Below are 21777 nucleotides of genomic sequence, written 5' to 3'. Positions count from 1 at the left end.
AAATTTTTCAGGTCCCTCCTTATATGTATACATAACTCATCACAGTCTACAGGTGTTACCGTTTTGCTAGTTCTGGGACAGAAGCCTTACCTCCCTTGACATTCCTAACTCTTCCCTGCTTATGTAATAACCCTAAATATTTCCTCTAATGCATTTAAAACCACATCGGACAGTGTTATAATTTTTGCTTCCACCATCAAACAATTTAGAAAACTTAAGAGAAGGAAAACTTATTATATTTATCCGTTTTTGCTTACCACGTTTTTCCTTTCACAATTTCCTTTCTGTTTAGGAAACCTCCTTTGCTATTATTTTAGGGTAAGTCTACTGGTGGCAAATTCTCTTAATTTTTTTTCATCTGAGAATGTCTTGCTTCCCCCTTCAATCTTGAAGGATATTTTCACCAGGTGTAGAATTCCCAGTTGAGAGTTCTTTTCTTTCAGTACTTGACAAATATTCTGCCATTTCTTTCTGGCCTCCATGGTTTCTGATGACAAATCCATTGTCATTCTAATTGTTTTCCTCCTTCAGTTAAGATCCTTTTCCTCTGGCTGTTTCCTATAATCTTTGTCTTTAGGTTCAGAGGTTTAATTATGATGAATCTTTTGGTCCTTTTTTAGTCTTTAGTCTTTTTTTCTCCTCTGCTCCTTGCACTTCAATGACGCAAATGCTGTTTTTTGCTGCAGTCCCTTGGTTCTCTAAGGTTGTGTTTATTTATTTATTTTTTTCAGTTTATTTTATTTCTGTTGTTCAGATTGGGCAATTTCTATTGTTCTATCTTCCATTTCATTAATGCTTTCTTCTGTACCCTGTACTCTGCTGTTGAGCCTATTTACTAAGCTATTTTTTTTCAATTACTGTATTTTTCAGCTCTTCTTTATTTCTTGTTTCTTTGTTGAGTCTTTACATTTCTTTGCTGAGCCTTTCTATTTTTTTAATTTGTTTTAAGCATGTTTGTACATGCTCATTGAAGTATTTTTATCATGGCCGCTTTTAAATCTTTGCCAGAAAATTCTAACATCTCTGTCATTTCAGTGTTGCCATCTGTTGATTGTTTTATTCATTTGGTTTGAGACATGATGCTCTGGACCTTAGTTTAACCTTCTCTTTTAGCTGTTCATTTGTTTGTTTGTTTTTTACTGCATTCTGACAGGAGAAGAGGTGCTGCTGCCTTGTCACTACTGGATGGGTTCTACCTCCACCAGTCTCCTCACTGAGTAAGAAGTAACCTCTGTTGATACTCAAAGGGGACACCATGGGGGAGGCTCCCATTTCATCTCTGACACTGTGGTGGGGGTGGCCCCACTCCTGTTGGCTGGTGGTGAAAGTCCTGACTACCCATGTGGCCTCTTCTGACCCTAACCTCAGTGGGAGGCATTGGGGCGCCATGTTACCGCCAGGTGGAAGCTCAGGCTCCCCGTGTGGTCGTCACTGGCACTGCAGGGAAACCACATTGCAGGCCAGTGGGGATGACAGTCCTAGCTCTCTGCTTGAGCTTTCTGGCATGACCCCAGCACTTTATTATAGTCCTGTGCTGGTGGGATCTAGGCTCCTCACTCAGCCTTTGCTGGCATGGGGTTGAGGGCCCTTTTTTTAATTTGGTGTTGACTAAAGTAGAGTGATTGTTATCTGGAAGTTTCATGTCTTGCTGGGCCTCCCTGTTCCTGGTCCTTAGGCTAGAGAGAGCAGGCTTTTGTTGGGTCTTCTTTTGTCTGCACTGTTGGCATTTCCAGGCTGTTGGTTTCTTTAGTTCCAAGCCTGGAATATATGAGGCAAAGGAAAACCCAGGGAACTCACCATCACGTTTTTTCTTGGATCCAAGTCCCTAGCTGATCTGTCTTCTTATATTTGTTTTATATATAATGTCCAGGGGGTTTTGGTTGCACTTAGTGGGAGGAATAGGAAAAAGTATGTCTACTCAACATTCCCAGAAACAGAAGTTCTGTTTGCCGTCTTTAATCAGCTTCCTCAGTGGGAGCATGAGCCATGTTCCCCTGTTTCGACTTACTGACCAAAGACCCAGTCCAAAAAACCCAGCTGGCTAAAGTCACAGCACTGCTGCCAGGCTAAATTTTATTGACATTTTCTGAAATCTAAATAAAATATTAGCTCACATGCTGTAGCAACACTTCAAAAGGATATTTTTTGTTCAAGAAGGGTTTTTTTCTAAGAGTACAAGGATGGTTTGATGTTAACAAATCCAATGATAGGACTATATCAATGGGTTAAAGGAGAAAATCCATGTCATCATTCCACAAATGCAAAAATGTGCAATTGACTGGATTTACATTCTTCCTGGAAAAATTTCTTAATAAAATAGAAATCAACAAATACTTTCTTTAAACAATTAAAATATAAATATATCCAATCAAGTCAGCATCACACTTAGTAGTGAAACATGTGAATCTTTTCCATTAAAATTAGGTCATTGATATCACCTCTATTATTTAACCTTATTGAGGGAGTACTAGCAAAAAGAGTCAAAAATAGCATATAAGTAACATTTTCTGACAATTACACTTGCATTTCTATCATCTTCCACCATGTTGTTTCTCCTCGGAGTTGGCATTAACCATAGGGTTGCTAAGCGCACTCCTTAGCCTTAACAGTTTGTCTGTCTATCTTTTCCTTCCCTAGGATTTGCTCTTTCCCTAGGATTTCATCATCAGCTGATGGAATTATGATCAGGGTCATCTCTTATATACTTTGTATTCTTAATTTTTTAATTTTTATTTATTGATTTTGAGAGAGAGAGAGGAAAGAAGAGAGGGAAAGAGGAACATTGATTTGTTGTTGCACTTATTCATGCATTCATTGGTTGCTTCTTGCATGCACCCTGACCAGGGATCGAACCCGCAACTTTGGTGTATCAGGATGATGCCCTAACCAACTGAGCTACCCAGTCAGGGCTATACTTTGTATTCTTAGTGCTGTGGAAACAGTAGGTCCTCAGTGAATATTTTCAGATTATCTATCCAAAATGTGATATTAAAAATTAAATTAATATGTATATGTTACATATACCTTAGAAGGTACCAGTAAGTTAGTAATTTTGTGATTACACAGTATCTGACTTACCAGTTTTTGTAATAAGATCAAAACAGCAAATCCCAGAATACTCAATATTTTTAAATTGGAATTTGGTGAAATCATAATTGCTTTTATATCTAAAGCAATTATGTATCTAAAAATCCTTTGGATATTCTAAAATATTCTCAAAATTTGATGAGACATATGCCATCAAAATGAGGCTGGAGTAAACTGAAAAACCACATCAGTACTTTATTACGGCTTCACTTTGTAGCTGTCACTCTCATTTCTAACTTACTGCATGGGAGCAGAATATATGCTTACTCTTTCACACCTATTGTTTCTAAATTTAGCTAAATATTGTACGGAAGAGGTTAACCAAAAGATGAATTTTCTAAGTTAACATACTTCCACTGTTTGCCCTTCTCCACCGGAGCTTGGCAATACAGCTTGTGCACATTGGACACTCTAATTTAGTTGTAATGATAAATAATAAGCTAAGTCCTTCAACTAACCTAAGAGCCCCTCACCAAATCAAACATTCTTTAAAAAACTGACAAAACATCAAGTGCAAAGTTTACCTCTGTTCCAGAGTGTCTATCTCTGATGATATCCATTTGCCTTGTAAACAGTTCTAGTACAGCTTTGTAGACCAGCTCATACTGTTCCTGGAGAGCATCACGAACCAGAAGGAGGAAAACAAAAGCCTTGGTGAGCAACTGAACCAGATTTCAGAAATACAAACTAATCAAATCCTAGGATAACAAACCCAAAAAAGCCATTAACATTCGCTTAATGACAGTGCCTTACATTTGCATAGCCATTTCAGGTTGCTAGATACAGCTAAATATTTGTTCTACCTCTAACTAATATACAAGCAGGGACCTTGCAACATGGTTTTTTTTTTTTTTTTTTTTATGTTTTAACCTCACTTTCTTTCTGATCTCTTCTTCCATCTTCATCCCTTTAATTCTGTTTTCCTTGCTCAGATGTTAAAAATTTTATTTCATATTGGATACATTTTTTTGTGTGTGAGCCACCTCTACCTTCTCTGGAAAAAGGTAGATATATTGTGGTTTATGGCTAGATAGATGGTTTTAATACATATTATTTAACCTGACCCTTATAATTGATCTATAAACAATCTAGGCGATTATTCCTGTTTATAGACAATTTGTCCAAGGTCATTCGGAACTAATTTCCAGGACTTGGGTTAGAACCTGAATCTTCTGACACTTAGTTTAGTGAACTTAGATCAAACTGCTGAAATTCTGTCCCAGCGAAGATATCAGAGTGGGTTATTGAATAGAGTTTAGAAATGTATAGTTATAAAATAATTTCACCATAGAGAAATGATTCTTCTACAATTACAGTGTTCGTGGGTTTTTACTACTCCGTCTTCCCCTCTGTGCCAGCTCAAGCACTTGATTTTCTATCTACTTTTTTTCCTTGAGTCCTTTTTCCTTTTGGCTCGATCCCTCCACCCTCTAACCCCCCGCCCTCAGCTGTCAGCCTGCTCTCTATCTGTAAGCCTGTCTCTGTTTCACTTGTTAGTTCAGTTTGTTCATTAGAATCCACAAGTGTGTGAATCATATGGTACATAAGCCAGTCAGAGAAAGACAAATACTGTATGTTCCTTATTTTCATCTGAATGGGCCTATTCAGGGTTTTCTCTGACTCTTACACAGTCTCACACAAGTAAAGCACAACTTCTTTCAAATATAATTTTAGCAGGAGAACAATGCAGAGTCTATGTGGACCAACATGGCCATTGATACAGTCTTTAAATTTCTTAAGAACAGATAAAAATTATACAGGAAGTACTCATCTGGTTACTGTGCTATTTCCTGGTGAGAGTAGTGACAGAAAAAGCAGCTATAAGTGGTAAGAAGTTTTTCAGCTAGTTGTTGACAATGCCAAAATGTGAAGGCTAACTTAAAATTGTTTCAGCCATCTTCTAACTCTTAAAAATACACCTGAAATGTACTTTTTTTTCTGGCATGGGTATGGTTTTCTTCATTGACTCAGTATTACAATTTAATACTACACAACTTGGTTGCATACATTGCCATGGGTCAGCCTTCTTTTAAGTCTGACAGTTCGAAAGCAGCCAAGGCTTTCATTTCACATAAACCTTCCCCCTCACAGGTTGAATATAGAAAACACCTACAGCCAACACATGAAAAAAAATTATTTTTTCCACTAGCTATTAGTGGAAAACCTGTGTGGGCCAAATAGAAGGTTTATATTATAATAGCTCTTCACTTTTTCCCTTTGGTTCACAGCTTCTAGATGAAAATATCCAAACTGCCCTGTCAATTATTCTGCCTCTAAACCTATGTGTCACTTTGTTTGCCTTACACATGTTAGGGTATTGCTGTTTAAGCAGGAAAAAGTAGTTCTAACAAATTACACAAAAGTGCCTGATACCGAATATCAATGCATGTTGGATGGATGGATGAATGGATAAATGATAAACTGTATCCTAAAGATGGAGACCATTTAGATATATGGGTAAAATAACTGGTGAGGAAATATGGGTGAAATTAATATTGTGAAAGTGAGCGATTTGGGATGGGACTGTTTCACCGAGGAGGGAGAGCTTGAACTTGGAAAGGAGAGGAGAAAACAGGGGAAGAGCAGTGCTGAAGGAGCGAATGGGTGGGAGCAATCTGGGATGGGTCAGAATAGTGTGATACATATATAATCCCATATATGCAGTGTGATTGTAATTATATTTTTTTAAGCATGCATAGATTAAGGACCACGAGAGACTATAGAAAAATTGTAACAGTGGTTACCTAAGTGATAGGATCATGGTTGATTTTACTTTCATTTTTCATTATTTCCTAAAATGAGCATAGACTGCATGTTCCAAGTTCTGTTACCACACCCTGAAGTAGAAAGTATCTTTGATTTTTGACGGTTTCAGAAATAAATTACTACTACAAAGTTTGAAGTTAACCTGACCCAACTGTTTCTTTCTAGGAAGTCAAACAACTTGTTGAATTTTTTTCAACATCCTTTGCAAGAAATGTTATATTGGTTTCTTAATATTTTCTGGGCAGCAAAATGCAAAGGATGAAAGGAATTTGACCCAGAGCAGGGAATACTGGGAAAAATTGTGGGAAAATTGTGGGATGTTCCAAGATGGAGGAAATGGGAACAGACTAAGGCATACAACAGGAAACCGGTGTTACAGCTAAGCACAGGGCTGGCTCTGGCTGCCCTACTGTTAAACAGAGAGGTGGAGCGAGACTCGGACACATATTATGATCCATTCACCACAGTCTGTACCTGAGTTTGCACGAGCGATGGCCTCTGTGTTCGCATTTCCTGGATCAAATTAAAAATACTGAAGTTCTCAGGAATTATCTATCAAATTAAAAGAAAAATATCTTACTCCTTTGTTTCTAGATGCATCAATAAATTATTGCCTTTTTCTCATAGTCTTATGACTTCCATGACAACTACTTTCCTAACATGGAATAATATCAGAAAATAGATATATTTTTTAAACTAATGAAGATTCTCATCACTTGCATCACGGTTTACCCCTGGTGTTTTCCCTAGAAAAGACTGAAGCAGCTCTTCAGACTGATTTCACATGGAGGGGATCAAATGACTGAAGTTAAAGATAAAAAGAAGGAGAAAGCTCAGCCGATGAGCCAGTATGAGTTTCATGAAATAAAAGAAGTTGGTAGATATTGCCAAAACCTGTATCTTAAATTTCCATTCTCTCTTTTGACTTTTAGAAAAGCATGCATAGATTGGAACGCAAAGTTTGATTGTGGTGAACTGAGTACACCTACTAAAGCAGTTTGGATAAACAAAGGGTGACCATGTCACTTCGGGCAGTGGTCCTCCAACTCTGCCACATGTCAGGGCACCTGGAGAGCTTGCTGGGCCCCCAACTCCAGAGTTGCTGCTTCGGTCCATCCCAGGAGGGGCCAAAAATTTTGCATTTCTAATAAGTTCTCAGGTAATGCTGACGCTAATGCTGCTTGTCTGGAGACCGCACATTGAGAACCATTGACTCAGCAACTCATTGAATCATCTGACAAAGCAGGTCTACAAGTCAATATTCTAGAAAAGATGAATTGCAGAGGTGGGTGTTTTGAACACCCAAACAATTCCTAAGCCTGAAAGCAGCAAGGTAAACAAAGGGGAAGTTCCTGCCGAGAAAAACTCACCCCATCTTTTAGCAACATCCATGTATAATCAATAGCACAGATAACACCGGTCCTTCCGCAGCCAGCACTGAAATAAAAGATCACAGTAGCAGCATTTAAAGGTGCAGACAGTGGGTCATTGACGTTCGTTGGAAAATTCCACCAGCAGATTTGAGGAAGAAGAAACCTAAAGACGATGAAGCCCTCTAAACACTACCATCTCCCAAATATTTGCAAGTTGCCACATGTCATGCTGAACTTCAGGACAGGTCCTGGGCAACTACTCACAGCAAGAGTCTCTGGAGCTGTACTGTTGTTCACAAGCAACTTATCAGAAAACATATTAATTTAATGCTTGGGTTGAATTTATTTTAGTTTGTTTCTGCTATGACCTTTCTCTTTCTGTCATGTTTCTAAGCTTCATTCCTTTCTGATCAACTGGAAAAAGTGAGGCGAGGATCAGGGGCCTACATCCCGTGTACTCATACCACCTTAACTTCCAACCGAGTCAACCTCCCTTCCGTTGAAGCAAGAGTCCTGGCCAGACTGTGAGATTTGGGTTGTTCCGGGCAGGAGGTTCCTACAACAGCATCATACCTGCAGTGAATGCATATGGGAACACTGTCGTCCCCTTGGTAACAACGCACATCCCAGATGAGTTCAAGAATAGGATCTATAGATGAAGGCACATCATGATCTGGCCAATTCCTGTAATGAAGCTGGTAGATAGTTCGAGTTTCCTATTAAAAAAAACAAAAACAAAACAAAAAAAAAAAACAGAATAAAAGAAGAGTTCGAGGTTAGGACTCCACCTCATTCTAGCACAAGATTTCTCTGACTAACTAAGTATTATCTACATCTTTTCCGCAGTTTATGCTGCTTTCTTCCCTATAGACTTCTGTTGACCAAATGTCTACAAAGAACAATTAGGTGATTTCAGGTCATTTATCATTGGCCTGTCCTTCTCTGCCCTACTCAGCAGAGGAGGTAGAATGAAGATAGTCCAAACTGGAGCTTCCTGACTGAGAAACTTCAAACGGGTCAGAGATACGCTGATATATTAAATCCCTTTGTCTCAGAGAGACTGGGCAGCCTGAGCTCTCACGTTGGTTTACAGCCTCTGTTTACCCTACAAGTTGTTTTATAAGTGGTCATGGTGTGGAATAGATTGGGACCCCAGACTGCACCGAAGGTCTCTTTTGAATATGAAGATTTTTCCAGAACAGCAAAGGCCACCCACAACTCCCCATTGGCTTATGCCCTGCCCAAGTTACACACACGTATATTGCCCTGACTAATCTCTACAGGCCTTTGAATTTACTGACCGATTCTATACTTACACTGTTGAACTTGACTTTTAGAGTCCTGATTATGTAATGAGATTTTCTATTTTCAGCTTCCTAAGAGGTAAATTAAAATATTAGTTGTTTCAAAGATTAAGATTCAAAAATGACTCTCCATGAAGGAGATGCTGAGCGTTGGCCCAGCCATGTGCAAACGGGCATTGTACTTACACAGGAGATGGAGAAAGGGCCCAGATGCAGCTGCGTTTCTCCTGGCTCGGCCCAGTAGCGTTCACACTTTTTCTGTTGCACAAAGCAGAAGACGGTGATTTCCCTCCATGTGTTCTAGTCCCTTATGAGTAACAAAACCCACTCCCTCATTCAGAAGCAAATTCAGCTCTGTGTCCTTCACCTGAGGTTAGGAATTTCCAATCCCCTTGGCCTTCAACCCCAACTTCATGGTCTGGAGTCTCCAAGGATGGGAAGACAAACATTAAAGGCTATATAAGTGTCAGACTTTCTAGAAGTCTGGAAAAGTAGAAATAGGGATCTGACATTTCTAGTAGTTCAAGAAGATGAACAGAAGTCACGTCTACTAAAAGTTGCACAAGCAAACTTAAATACCAAGTTCCCTTGGTTTCAGCTGGAATTGTATCAATTCAGAATGACAATGATAGGTTAGAAGAATGCTGCTCCATAGAAATATAATGTGAGCTACCTATGTAATTTTGAATTTCCTAATAGCCACATTCAAAACAAAACTAAACAAAAACCCTGGCTACATAGCTCAGTTGGTTAGAGTGTCATCCCAATACACCAAGTTTGTGGGTTCAATCCCCTGGTTGGGGCACATGCAAGAATCAGCCAATGAATGCATGAATGGGTGGGGCAACAAATGGATGTTGTCCCTTCCTCTTCTCTAAAAACAATACATTTTAAAAAATTGTTTAAACAAAAACAAAGAGAAGGAAATGAATTTCAGTAATATAACTTGGCCAATATATCAAAAAAATTTTCAACATGTGATCAATATAAAACCACCATTAGATATTTGCTATTTTAAATTGTCTTCAAAATACAGTGGGTCTTTAATATTTATAGTACATCTCCATTAATGTGCTAAATTTTCATAGGAAATATTTCATTTCCATTTAGATTTCATAAAATGTATAGCTGAAAAAGATACAGACACCTAAGTTGTTCCAAACATACTTAAAGTTTTCCAATAACTGAATTCAATGTCAGTTTTTAAAATTAAATTCATTAAAATAAAATAACTGAGTTCCCCGGTCACACCAGCCGTATTTCAAGAGCTCAGTAGCAGCATGTGGCTAGCGGACACCACATCGGACGGCACAGGGTTAGAAGCTCTGCTGGCAGTTAAAGGTGTCTGATCAATAAAACTGAAAGATGATTGGTTACTTTAAAAAGCATACCTTATTTTTCTTTTAAAACACAGAGTCTACTGGGGAAATGGACAAAAGGGGTCGTTAGGAGTTAATTTTTTTAAAAAAAGAAAAAGTCTTGAGTCATTTGGCATTTCCAAATTGAAAACTAGCACGATGAACACAAATTTTACCTAGTTACACTTAAGGAAAGTTCTGCTACCAATTTTCCCCCTTCTTCTCCTTTTTCCCCTTACCTTTAGGTATACTAGAATGAACTCACCTTCCCCATTTCAAACTCCATGCATGCCATTACAATGATCTAGGGGATGAAATAGATAGAAACTTAGCCATTGCTACAGTTAGAAAGAGCAGCTAATACTGTCTATGGGTCCCAGGGTCCAAAGGTGTTAATTATTCTTTTCTGGTTTTATGTTAACCAAAAAAAGAAATCTTGATAAATCACAAACTGTTGCTCCTACCCTTCCTTCTTTCTCGCCTCACTTCTCTTTTTCTCTATTCAAATCAGTAAATTCTTATTAACAAATGAGCCTGTCAAGATGAGAACTTTCATTTCCTTGAAGAGTGACATCGTGATTTTGACTAAGCCATACCAGAACACCAAAATTCTAGTGACTAACCAAAAGAAGCACTAATTTAATACCTAGGAAACCCCAGTCACATAGTCTGATGGCCTTAACGCCTCTCTCCCTAAAAATGAGAGAATAGTAACAAAAGTTGATCTTACCTGGACTCTGTATTCCCAAGTCATCCTCCAGAAGTCCAGGACAGTTGCAGGCAAAGGTCCCTGGGTGGCAATGTAAGCCTGGGGCCCATAAACTCCCTAACGGAGAACAGAAGTTACATGGGGTGACTACAAACAATACCCTTTTGTTCTTGTCCAGTATATTTTCCTTCCTACTTTTTAGGTACCTAGAGAAATATGGTCAAGTATCCTCCCTCATTTTTTTTTTAGGTACCTAGAGAATATGGAATGTGGTCTATACCTTAATGAAATTGGCATTGATGTAACTGGAATCCTCATCAGACGTTAGTAAGGACAGCTCCACTAGGCTGTGATCATCTACAATACAGAAGAAAGACAGTGTAATTACAGGGGCTTAATCCGAGGGTTTACTGCAAGCCAGGGACTAGCACTGTGAATAGTGGTTTGAAGAGTGAGTGAAAGAATGAATAAACAAATGTCCTTTTGTAGTCATAACCAGCACAAACTAACTTGTCAAAGCCATGTTCCAGGATTAAGCACAGCAAGCAAGGGTGAAAAGAAATAGGAATAATTGAACTTGGGAGAAGGTACAAGTTTATAGGGAGAAATGAAACTTACAGGGCAAGATATCCTTGTATCTGTTTTTCTTGATGTTCTTGGGCCTCTCAGCCACAGTAGTAGGGTAGGTTTTGTCTATCTTATACTTGCTGGACAGTCTTTTCAGCTTCTGTAATAAAATCCCAATAATTAAATCTTCCTAGAGAGAAGAGGTCAAAAGCTTTGTCTACAGAGCTTTTGAAAGGACGAAAGTTTTAATACCCTGAAACTGCTTTTGGGGGGTATGAATTTTAAGCTGTCTGTCAAGAAACAGGACTCAGAAAGAAACTGATCCCTCCCACTTTACTCACCAGGAGATTCAGACCGAGGAACCTGCTTTAGGAAGGAGACCTTAGGATGCTCCCCTTAACCTAATTTGAATTAAGTATGGTAACTAAGAGGGCTTCAGGCCATCCCCTGTGTCCCATTGCCTCTGAGTCACCTAGCGAGGATTTCCTGTCGTGTGTGGTGTGTGTTCTGCTCTTCCTCAAATACCTGTTAATCACCCATTCTCACTTCTGAAATCGAATACCCGTCCCCCGCCACTTTCTCCTTTGTCCAAAAATGTCATATACTCAATACCGCCTCACTGTTTTTGAAATTTTCATGGAATTATCCTGCCGATGTGAATTCCTCATGTGCATGTGTTAAACTTCGATTTTCTCCTGTTACTCTGTCTCTGTTAATTGGGTATTAGCCCAGCCTAGAAGAACTTAAAAGGTAGGAGGAAAAGTATTAATATTCCTTCTCCACCACCCGAACACTCCATTTCAGCCCTCTTAGCACCCTATAGGGCTGAGCCCACTTGTGACAGAGCCCCAAAGCATAAAGATGGAATGTTTGTGACATTTGGAAAAGTGAAGTGGTCACACTACTGCATGTGAGCCTCAAATTGCTAAAACTTAGAGGCGAAACTGGTGACTATTTAAGAAATCAACATCTCTTGAAAACAAACTACAGGTGTTGCCCAATCCTCCTACTACAGCTACTACAGGGCTATTTTAAGTAGAAATGGAGCTTAAGCTGAATTAAATCTCTCTAGATCTAGCAAAATTTCAAAGGTTCAGTCCCCAAAACAGTCGCTTGTTTTATATGACCCAAACTTCAAGCCCACCCTTCAACCACACAATGATCTTTAAATAGCATCATATTGTGCTGATAGAATGTGATCTGGGCCAGTCAGGGGTTAGCATAATATGATTGAACAAGAATGTGAAGTAACTTCTTAAATTTATTCCCATTTACCAACATCCTACTTCAAACCAAAACTTCAGGTCAGAGGAAACGATAGTTCTTTAGCTCCTTGTTATAAATCAATCTTGTACCAAATTTCATTTGACGCCCTTATCATTCAGAGAAACAGGCAGGATAGGAAGAAGATCAGGAAAGCTTTCCTGTGGAATGAGGAAGTCCCCTTGCAGGAGCCCCCACCTCCAGGCATGGTCAAAGGGAAATAGTTTATGGCAGGAAACTCCTGCGGTGGTCAGGGAAGTCAACAACAAGGCCTGGCTCAAACCAGATCAATCCAAGATGGAAGAAAAATTGACAAGAGAACAGCCCCAGTCTACGGCCATACCACCCTGAACGCGCCCGATCTCGTCTGATCTCGGAAGCTAAGCAGGGTCAGGCCTGGTTAGTACTTGGATGGGAGAACAACCCCAGAGCCCATTATATCACTGTTAGAATGACAAGTGACACCACAAGTAGCAGGGGGTCCCAGAGAGCAAACACCATGACACTTCTGGAAGAGACCATAGTAGAAGGAGAACCGCCCCGACCAAACAGTGGAACCTGAATTGGGTGCCACAAAGTTCAGAAACAACTCAGCCTTGGAAACACATAAAATCCCAAGAACTGGTTGACCAGTGCAAAACTGAGTCGCGAGTTCACCCGTATCTACTCAGAGGTGTGCTCTCTTCTTTCACGGTGGTGCCCAGTGAGACTTGCAACTAGCGCAAGCAGCGGACGGCTCAGCCCTCATCTTGTCTCCAGGAACCAATGTCCCAGCCTCTTTTTCTTTATTTGAATACAACTTGTTTTTGCTCTCACTGGGACTAGTTGCTGAATTCTTTCCTGTGCAAGTCAAGAGCCTGGAGGTCCTGGACATTGGTGGAGGGAGGGGGGGGTGGGTGGCGGTGGAGGAAGGGGGAAGGGAGGGCAGGGCCAGCCCCAAGCACATTTAATAGATTTGGCCTTTGGAGGCCCTTATTCAACTTGAGAAAGATAAGGGAAAACATCCGTGACAGCCAATAAATATTTGCCCAATTCAACTACAGGAAATAATTTGTATTATTTTCCCACTATTTAATAGGAGTTGGGCCAATGAAGATCATAAATTAGTTCCTATGGATCGGATCCCTCAGTGTTTACTCAGTTTTCATCCTCTTAACTTCCTTCTTGAAATTTCCTCCTCCTGTGGCCCTTATTAGTCTACATTATCTTGCTTCTCCTCTTTCTTCCCTGACTTCCCTTTCCCATTTCTCAGTCTTACTGGCTCTGTCCATTTCCATCTTCTAATTGTGAATTATCCAAAGTTCCCAAGCTAAGCCCTCAACTCTCTGCTCTTCTCCCACTGTATACATTTGTGCAGAAATACCATATACTCTTACAGAAGGCATACCAATGGTTTTAAAATTTTTATTTAACTGAGCACAATTGAATTGTACTTTCAACCCCTACTGGATATCTCAAATTTCTGTACTGAGATTAGATCACTAAATTTCAATCCTGAATCCCAACCCATGTCTTAGACATTTCCACATGGGTATCTTATCATCGCTCTTCCCATTATTAATGGTACTACATTACCCCAGGTAGCCATACTCTAGAAACTGAGCATCATTTTGGTTCCCCTCTCCCCACAATTCCTACCTCTGATTCAGTCAGCAAGTTCAACTGACTCTTTCCACACAATTATCTTGCATCAACCTCCCTTCCTTTGCCCCCTACACATACCGTAGTTCAGGCCCTTTCCTTTCAAGGTTGAATCGTTAACAGTCATTTCTTAACTCATCCTCCCACTTTCCTTTCTTTCCCCATTGGGATCCTTTAGGCATAATTATGCCAAGACAATCTTACTAAAATAGTGCCTTTGTATCTTGCTCCTGCTCCCAACAACTTCAGTGAATCCCCTTTCTACCAGGAAAAAGTCTCCCCTCCTTAGCCAGGTACTTAAGATTCTTCTCACGTGGACCCCAGTTTCACCCCCCTGAAGCTGCCTTCTGGGGATATTAATTTTAAGCTGTTTCTTGTAAGAAACAAGACTCACCAAGCATCTTCGACCCTCTCCCCTTTCCTACCCAAGAGACTCAGACAGAGACACCTGCTTCAGAAAAGAGAACTTAAAATGTTCCCCTCAGCCTAATTTGAATTAAGTATGGTAAATGAAGGACGTCAGGCAGGGGCCTGTTAGCTATCAGATACCCGTGTGCCATTATCTCTGAGTCACCTAGAACACAGACATAGCGTGTGTGCCTATGCGTATACGTGTGGCCTATGCTTGTTTACCTGCCTTGACTGCCCCCTTCAACAATGGGACAGGGTGGCTTTCTCTTCCCCACTGCATTCATCCTCCTGGAGCCACTGGGCTGGACGACAAAGCGAGACACTCCCAGAAAACATCACACAGGAAATTCCTACAGAATTGTTCATTTGGAAAGCGGGAAAGGTTCTTTTTCCCCGAAGAGCTGAACTTCGAGGTCAGACCACTGTGAAGTCCTCCTTTGCTCTTGTTCCTTTTTCTCCCCACCAGACCCCCAGGCTCCAGCACCCCAACAGAGAACAAGACAGAGCAGAATTAGAACAGAAGTGGTCAACCGCACCAGAAAAGGAGAGGCTCTGAGTGCAGGAAGCAAAAGAGCATAAAAGAGAAAGCAGGTCCATGGAGGTGTGTTGGGGCTGAGGAGAAAAGACAGGTCAAAGGGGGAAGGTATTTCTCTGCAACTCACAGAGCAGGGGACGGGAGATCCCTGGAAGCGGCGCCATGGGAGACCCCAGGGGAAGAGCTGCTGAGACAAGGACGAGTGCAGCGCAGAACAGAGAAGACAGTCAGTTATATTGTAAGAGCTGTGCATGGCGCCAGGCGGGCACTAGAGGGACCGACTGGGGTGAGCACTTCGTAAGTTATATACGTGTCTAACCCCTCTGTTGTATACCTGGAATTAATATGATACTGAATGTTGGCTGTGATTGAAAAAAATAAAGTTAAAATGGAAAGAAAAATCAGAGAGGCCAGCATCCCTCCTGGGCCTGAAGAGAGAGCAGATTCTGGGTGCGCTTGATACGCCAAGAGTAAGCTTTCAATCTGCGGACTATGCTCCCCTTTTCCTTTCAAGACAGCAACGCGGAGGTGAGGGCCTGGCCTTCACATTCTAGCAATCAGGACTGGTTCCTGCGTGCGGTCTTCTCATCACCTAATAAAGTAATCACTGATAAATGAGTTAAGTTCACGCCCAGCAGAGAACAAAAACGGAAAAAGAAAACACGAGACCATGACATCTTAGCCTCAGAAGGCTGCATTATTGTAATGGAGACATAGCGTAAGTCATACTTTGGAGTGGGAACGATGAAACTTGGTCCCCCTGTGCTAGCTGGGAGGGGGCGTCAAAGCTGGTGCTCCAGAGCTTCTCCAGGTAGCTCCTCAGTGCCTTACAACTGCAGGTCGCTATCACCTCTGCCACAGCTCCCACAGGACTGAGAAAGCGTGGGGGCTAATAAATGGAATTCGGAGGCTGGGCCTCTAAATCCAGTGAACAAGAGAAACTGCCGGTGGGGGGCCCAAGGTTGAACTGGCCCCGGGTGGCCCAGCTCTGCCCAAGGAGGGAGTTTGTAATACAATGTAGAGTGAAAGACAAAAGACATTAAAAACAAAACAAAACATGATTTCATTTACATGAAGTTCAAACACCGGGAAGATTTATGTCTACTGTTCAGGGCCATATCTAGGGCTTGATGCCATGTGACGACAATGAACAAAAATGATCTAAGGGTGGTGTTTACCCTGAGTCTGGTGGGAGTTTGGGGTAGCTGTGATCTGGAAAGACACCCAAGGGATTTCTGGGGTGAGAATAATGTTCTTTTTCTTGATCGGCGTGGCGCTTACATGGGTACCTGCTTTATTACCAGTTGTTAAATTGTATACATGTGTTTAACACACGTTTCTGTGTATATGTTAGATTCTGCAATTTTTTTTTAAGTTTAAAAAGTTAAGATCAATGAATAAACTGGAAGCAACTGAGTGTCAAGGAGGGTAGGGCACTAAGAGCGGGGGCCCAAAATTTAGAAAGCTTTAGAGTTTCAAACCAGTTTCAAATCCTGGCTTTGCTATTTTATGGATAAAAGGAAGATAATACTTCTCTCTTGGAGTTTCAGTGATTAAGATGATACATGGGAATGCACTTCGATTGCTTCGTATATGGTAAGCAGTCAAAAAATAGGTACCTATATTACCTTTTACAGTTATTAATTTAAGATTAGCAAGGTGGTAGAGAAGATGATAAGATACTGTAAATTAAAGAACTCTTTTGGAAATATTTGGCAATACTTAACCAGTTAGACCCAGTAATAACACTTTGGGGGCTCTCGCCTTAGGATATAATCCAAAAACCACATGGACAAACATATTTATTGCAGAGTTGTCAATAACCATGGAAAATTAGAAATAACGTAAATGTCCAACAATAGAGAAACAGTCTGACTATTTGCGCGCCTGCTCCATGTCAGGCATTTTGTGTATCTATTCTATTATCTTCAGAGCAGCTCTGCGAAGTGAATATTATTTGTTCCCACTTTGTGCTACTTTTCTTAAGGTCACACAGCTGATAATAGGCAGAACCTAAATTCAAACCCAGATTTATCTGGCTCTAAAGTTATTACAAGTACAAATGGTGAAGCAAGACAAATTGAACTCAAAGCTCATTTGCACCGCCGTGTGCTAGCTGTGTGACCCCGAGCAAGTCATTAAGCTCTCTGTGTCTCCACTTCATCTATAAAGTGGAAATAATAACAGTCTCTTCCTCAATGGATTAAATAGGTTTCTATACAAGTATTTAGAACAGGTTCTATAATGGGTACAGAAGTATTAGCTATTATTATGATTATTATTTTCTCATTATACCATGCTCCATCAGAAGTCATTAATATAGATTTTATTTTTTAAAAAGATTTTATTTCCTTTTGGAGAGAGGAGAGGAGAGGGAGCAACATCGAGGTGTGGTTGCCTCTCGCGCACCTCCGACTGGGGACCTGGCCCACAACCCAGGCCTGTGCCCTAACTGGGAATCGTACCAGTGACCCCCTTGTTCACAGGCCGGCACTCAGTCCACTGAGCCAAACCAACCAGAGAAGGAGTCATTAATATAAATTTTAATCAACATGATAATTTTGGTGTGATGTTAAGTGAAAATAAGAATAAAAAACTGTATCTATGCTTACAATTACAGTGATATAAAAGGCATTATATAAATGGACAAGAACTAGAATTTTTCAACACCAAAAAAAATTGTATTTGTTGGGATGTTGGTTTTATGGTGAATTTATTTTCTTTTAACTTGCAATAATGTTTTATAAGAACAGCAACAATAAGGCTTTGCCCTGGCCAGGTGCCTCAGTTGGTTGGAGCGCTGTCCCGAGCACCAGAAGTTTGCACATTCAGTCCTCCATTAAGAGTGTGGACGTGAGGAGACCGACTAACGTTTCTGTCTCACATCGACGTTTCGTTCGTTCTTCCTTACTCTCTCTCTCAAATCAATAAACATATTCTTGGGTGAGGATTTAAAAAAAAAAATAGCAACAATGGGATTTTTTAAAAAAAGAAAAATTCAGTTTGTTAGAGCATCGCTCCAATACACAAAGGTTGTGGGTTGGATGCCTGGTCAGGGCGCATATAAGATCCAAACAATGAATGAATGCATCAAGAAGTGGAACAGCAGATTGATCTCTCTCTCGATCTCTCTCTTTAAAAATCAATCAACAATTTTTTTTTTTTAAATGGAGAAGAAAAAGAAGACATTTTCAATAGTGTGGCTGAGCACTCCAGTTTCTGCTGTTAGAAACTATACTAACTAGGGCCTCACCCTCAGGCCAGGCCCTCTGAGTGGCTCCGTGTTACTGGCTGCAGCAAGAAACTAATTTCAGAGGCTCTGGAGTGACAGGTCCAGGTCAAATTTCACGTCTATGGCTGAACGGCTAACTGAGCTTACACCAATTTCTTAAACTCTCCGAGCCCCAGCTTTCTATAAGTCCGAGATTACAACGACCTCACAGGATTTTTTTAAAATGTGTAGTAAACAAGATAATGAATGTGATGTTGCCTTGACACCTCACCAAGATGATCACAGTTATAATTAATTATTTAATAGCGTAATCAGTTGTTCAACGTCCGCCTCTTTAAGACATCCCCTAGGAGATGGGCTCCACCAAAGTGTGCAGCCTCGCACTGCAATGCCAGCTTCCAGACAATGCTTTGCACACAGGAAACACCAATGAATATTTGAATGAATGCATGAAAAGCTTATATGAGCGGTCAATGGCAGTTTCAACCACAGAAAAGTTACTGAATTTAACCTTGGCCCAGAGGAGCAGAACTAAGCAGCATGGCGTAGCGCTAGCTGTCATGGCACGGCTGCGTGCTCGGCACAGAGTCAGCAGGCCAGGCGGGCGTGGGGACTGAAGTCTAAGCCATGGGCCCAGTGGGGCTAACAGTGGCCTGTGTCCCAGAAATCAGTCCTTAAACCTCAGCAACTTCAAATCTTGGGGGAATACATTAAGGGCTTAAGGTGGGATTTGGGACATGACCAGGTGGAAGGCCCCCCTCCTCCCCCAATTTAATGGCAACATTTACCTCGTCCAAGCAAGCAATCTGCCCTCATTCACCACTCCTTCACTCCCCCAAAGCTAGTCTCTCTTCTCTCTCAGCTGAACCTTTAGGTGGGGCTGAGAACAAGACTGTTTTTCCACTGGAGGACATGAGTCAGTGAACAGTGAGGTTCCACTTAATCACCAAAAAATAAGGTCCTTAAACCAGGAGCTAAAAAAGCAAGGAAGTGATTAATATAAAAGTCAGGACAGTGATCATCCTAGGCCAGGGCAGGACAGGGTGGGGGTGGGGACGAGGGACCCAGTGGGGAAGGAATAGATGGAAGTCTGACAATGTTCTACCTCTTGATCTGGGTGGTGGTTGCTCTACATTCATACTTTCATATATTTTATGTACTTTTCTAAATGTGTATTACAGTTCACAACTTTAAACAGCTTGAAAAAACAAACTATAAAAGGTTTCTAAGCAGGGAAAAAGTGACCAGATTTTAATTATTAAAAGATCACTTGGGCGTTGAATGGAAAATCAATTGAAGGTGGGGCAAGACTGCAGCAGAGAGAACTGGAGGGGAAGTGACTGCAGCACTTGGCGAGAGCTTATAGTGACTGAGCTAAGAAAGGGCGAGATATTAGGGATCTGGTCTATATCATCATCATCATCATCATCATCATCATCATCATCATTATTTTAATCCTCACCTGAGGATATGTTTATTGATTTGAGTGAGAGAGAAACATCAATGTGAGAAACATCAATCAGTTGCCTCCCATACTAACCCGGGATGGTACTCACAACCTAGTTTTGTCTCTGACAAGGGATTGAACGAACCCACAACTAACCAACTGAGCCACTCAGCCAGGGCTAGTCTACATTATTTTTTTCAAAACACAACCAACATAAAACAGAGGCTGGCACTGGCCCCTGGGCTCATATTGTCCCTCTGTGTGTCGCGTGAACTCGACTCAGGCATTATATTCCCTGGGCAGGGAACTGTCTAAGCAGACACCTAGGCCAGGACCCTTACCTCCTCGCCTACCAACTCTGCTCAGAGAGACTCAGACCGCCTGGCCAGTGGCAATTAGAGTACATTTTTCATGACCCTACAGCATCATCCAAGTAGAGCTGACACAGGGCTTTCTATTATAGTATGTAATAATTCAATCATAATATTTGATACTAGAGACTTCACAGCGTATTTTCACATGCATGAACTGGTACCAGAATATTAACTCCATGAGGGCAAAGGTATTTGTTTTGTTCACTACTGTATCTTCAGAGCTTAGAACTAAGTTTGGGACATAGTAGGTGCTCAACCAGTGTTATTGAATGAATGAGCACATTTAATTATTCCTGGAACTTGATCATCACAACAATCCTATGAGGACAGGCAGGACATGAATTATTCTCCCCATTTTAGAAGTTAGACAATAGAGATGAGGGAACATGTCAAAGAGTTGACCATTTGGTTGGTGAGAGAATCATAACTTCATTTCACATTTTTGTACTTCAGTTCCCTTATTTTTCCCATTTCTTCACCGCTGAAGAGCTAAGGTTTAAAGTTCTTACAGCGCTGAAGCACCAGCTGGAAACGCTCCAATACCCATGGGAGATGCTGTCGGACACCCGTGTCACCTGGAGTGCTGGGGTGTAGGGTGACTGAGGCCTCCCCAGGTCCACTGGGTCGAAATCGCAGCCCCCTCGGCCGAGATGCGGGATTCCTCTCGGTCATCTGATCCCGCAGGCCTGGGGGTTCTCGCCACGTCCCTCACTTTTTTCTCCTCCCCATTTTAGCCCTCCCCCCTCCCTTCAAAGCAAAAGGTCAAGGAAACCCTGTTATTGCAAAAACACATCTTTTAATCACCTTTCTGTTTTAGGATTAAAGAAAAAAAATAAAGGAATGCGGCAGCAGGTAGTTTGGGCACCCTCGGAGAGTCTTGGTCATCTGAAGGAAATCCCCTGGGGAGGCTACATAAAAATGTTCCGTGAAAAGTTAACCTTGGCCTCTCTCCTCTTAATTAAATTAATTAATCAGTTAATTAAAGTCAGTCACTTGAAGCACAAGTTATAATTCAGATACCCAGGAATGCCAGATGTTCAATTAATATTAGTATTTATACACTGGAATTATGCATGACTGCTGTCAATTTCTAGTCAAACTCCAAGAGCTAGCAAAGAAATGATTAAAAACAATCCTTTGGAGGGGATATCTAAAAGACACACAAAGCTCAGAGAAACCGAACTCATAGGTTGCCTTCTGCCCTTTCTCCCCTGCGCAGTCTGATACTCACTTTATCTCAAGAGCATTTGGTCTCGGAGAGGTGGACCACCCAAGTCAGTCAAACGGTCCTTGCAACTACCCTGAGGGTGTCACACGTTGGACTCACCAGAAATTCATTAGCAAACTCCTCTCTGTTACTTTTCTTGTTTTGGGTCTCATCCAGGAACTTCTGCAGAATTTGCCTCTGGTCCATGCTGCGGGGTGACAGAGATCATCTATGAGCGGGTTAAGGGAGGGCATGTCCCATGTGTCATGGCCTAAACACCAGCGAGAAGCCACTGCTGCAGCCCGAGCCGAGCATGTCGAAGGCTGTGGTTTACTGACTTCATCACAAGCCTGAGAGGAAATTAGTATGTAACCAGCCTCTGTGGTCACACAACAAAGCCATCCTCTCCCTCCCGGGCCCTAGTGCCTTCCTTCTCAAGGAAGGAACCTGGTTACAATTCAAATGTTAACAAACACGACACTAACCAGAACATAATGTGTGGT

At 41.2% G+C, this 21777-nt stretch overlaps 1 protein-coding gene across 3 annotated transcripts in view; it reads right to left on the bottom strand.

The window, feature by feature from the left end:
- The window catches only part of PTPN22 (protein tyrosine phosphatase non-receptor type 22), a 47836-nt gene extending 26355 nt beyond the window's left edge, over window positions 1-21481 (bottom strand). The window contains exons 1-11 of one of the 3 annotated variants that reach the window (XM_054565069.1): window positions 21395-21481; window positions 11216-11324; window positions 10878-10954; window positions 10619-10714; window positions 10154-10192; window positions 8717-8788; window positions 8543-8602; window positions 7800-7942; window positions 7224-7290; window positions 6328-6405; window positions 3612-3698 (exon numbers count right to left, since the gene is read on the bottom strand). In XM_054565069.1, the coding sequence (XP_054421044.1) occupies window positions 3612-3698; window positions 6328-6405; window positions 7224-7290; window positions 7800-7942; window positions 8543-8602; window positions 8717-8788; window positions 10154-10192; window positions 10619-10714; window positions 10878-10954; window positions 11216-11324; window positions 21395-21481 (915 nt within the window). The remainder of the gene's footprint in view (window positions 1-3611; window positions 3699-6327; window positions 6406-7223; window positions 7291-7799; window positions 7943-8542; window positions 8603-8716; window positions 8789-10153; window positions 10193-10618; window positions 10715-10877; window positions 10955-11215; window positions 11325-21394) is intronic. The other 2 variants (XM_054565068.1, XM_054565070.1) reach the window with 2 other exon arrangements.
- Window positions 21482-21777: the final 296 nt, after the last annotated feature.

Source organism: Pteronotus mesoamericanus, unplaced genomic scaffold, assembly GCF_021234165.1.
Source record: "Pteronotus mesoamericanus isolate MK-2021 breed Mesoamerican mustached bat unplaced genomic scaffold, CSHL_Meso_final scaffold_99, whole genome shotgun sequence".
NCBI lineage: Eukaryota > Metazoa > Chordata > Mammalia > Chiroptera > Mormoopidae > Pteronotus > Pteronotus mesoamericanus.
The sequence above is the reverse complement of the archived record's forward strand: the minus strand, read 5'-3'. Positions and strand labels throughout refer to the sequence as shown.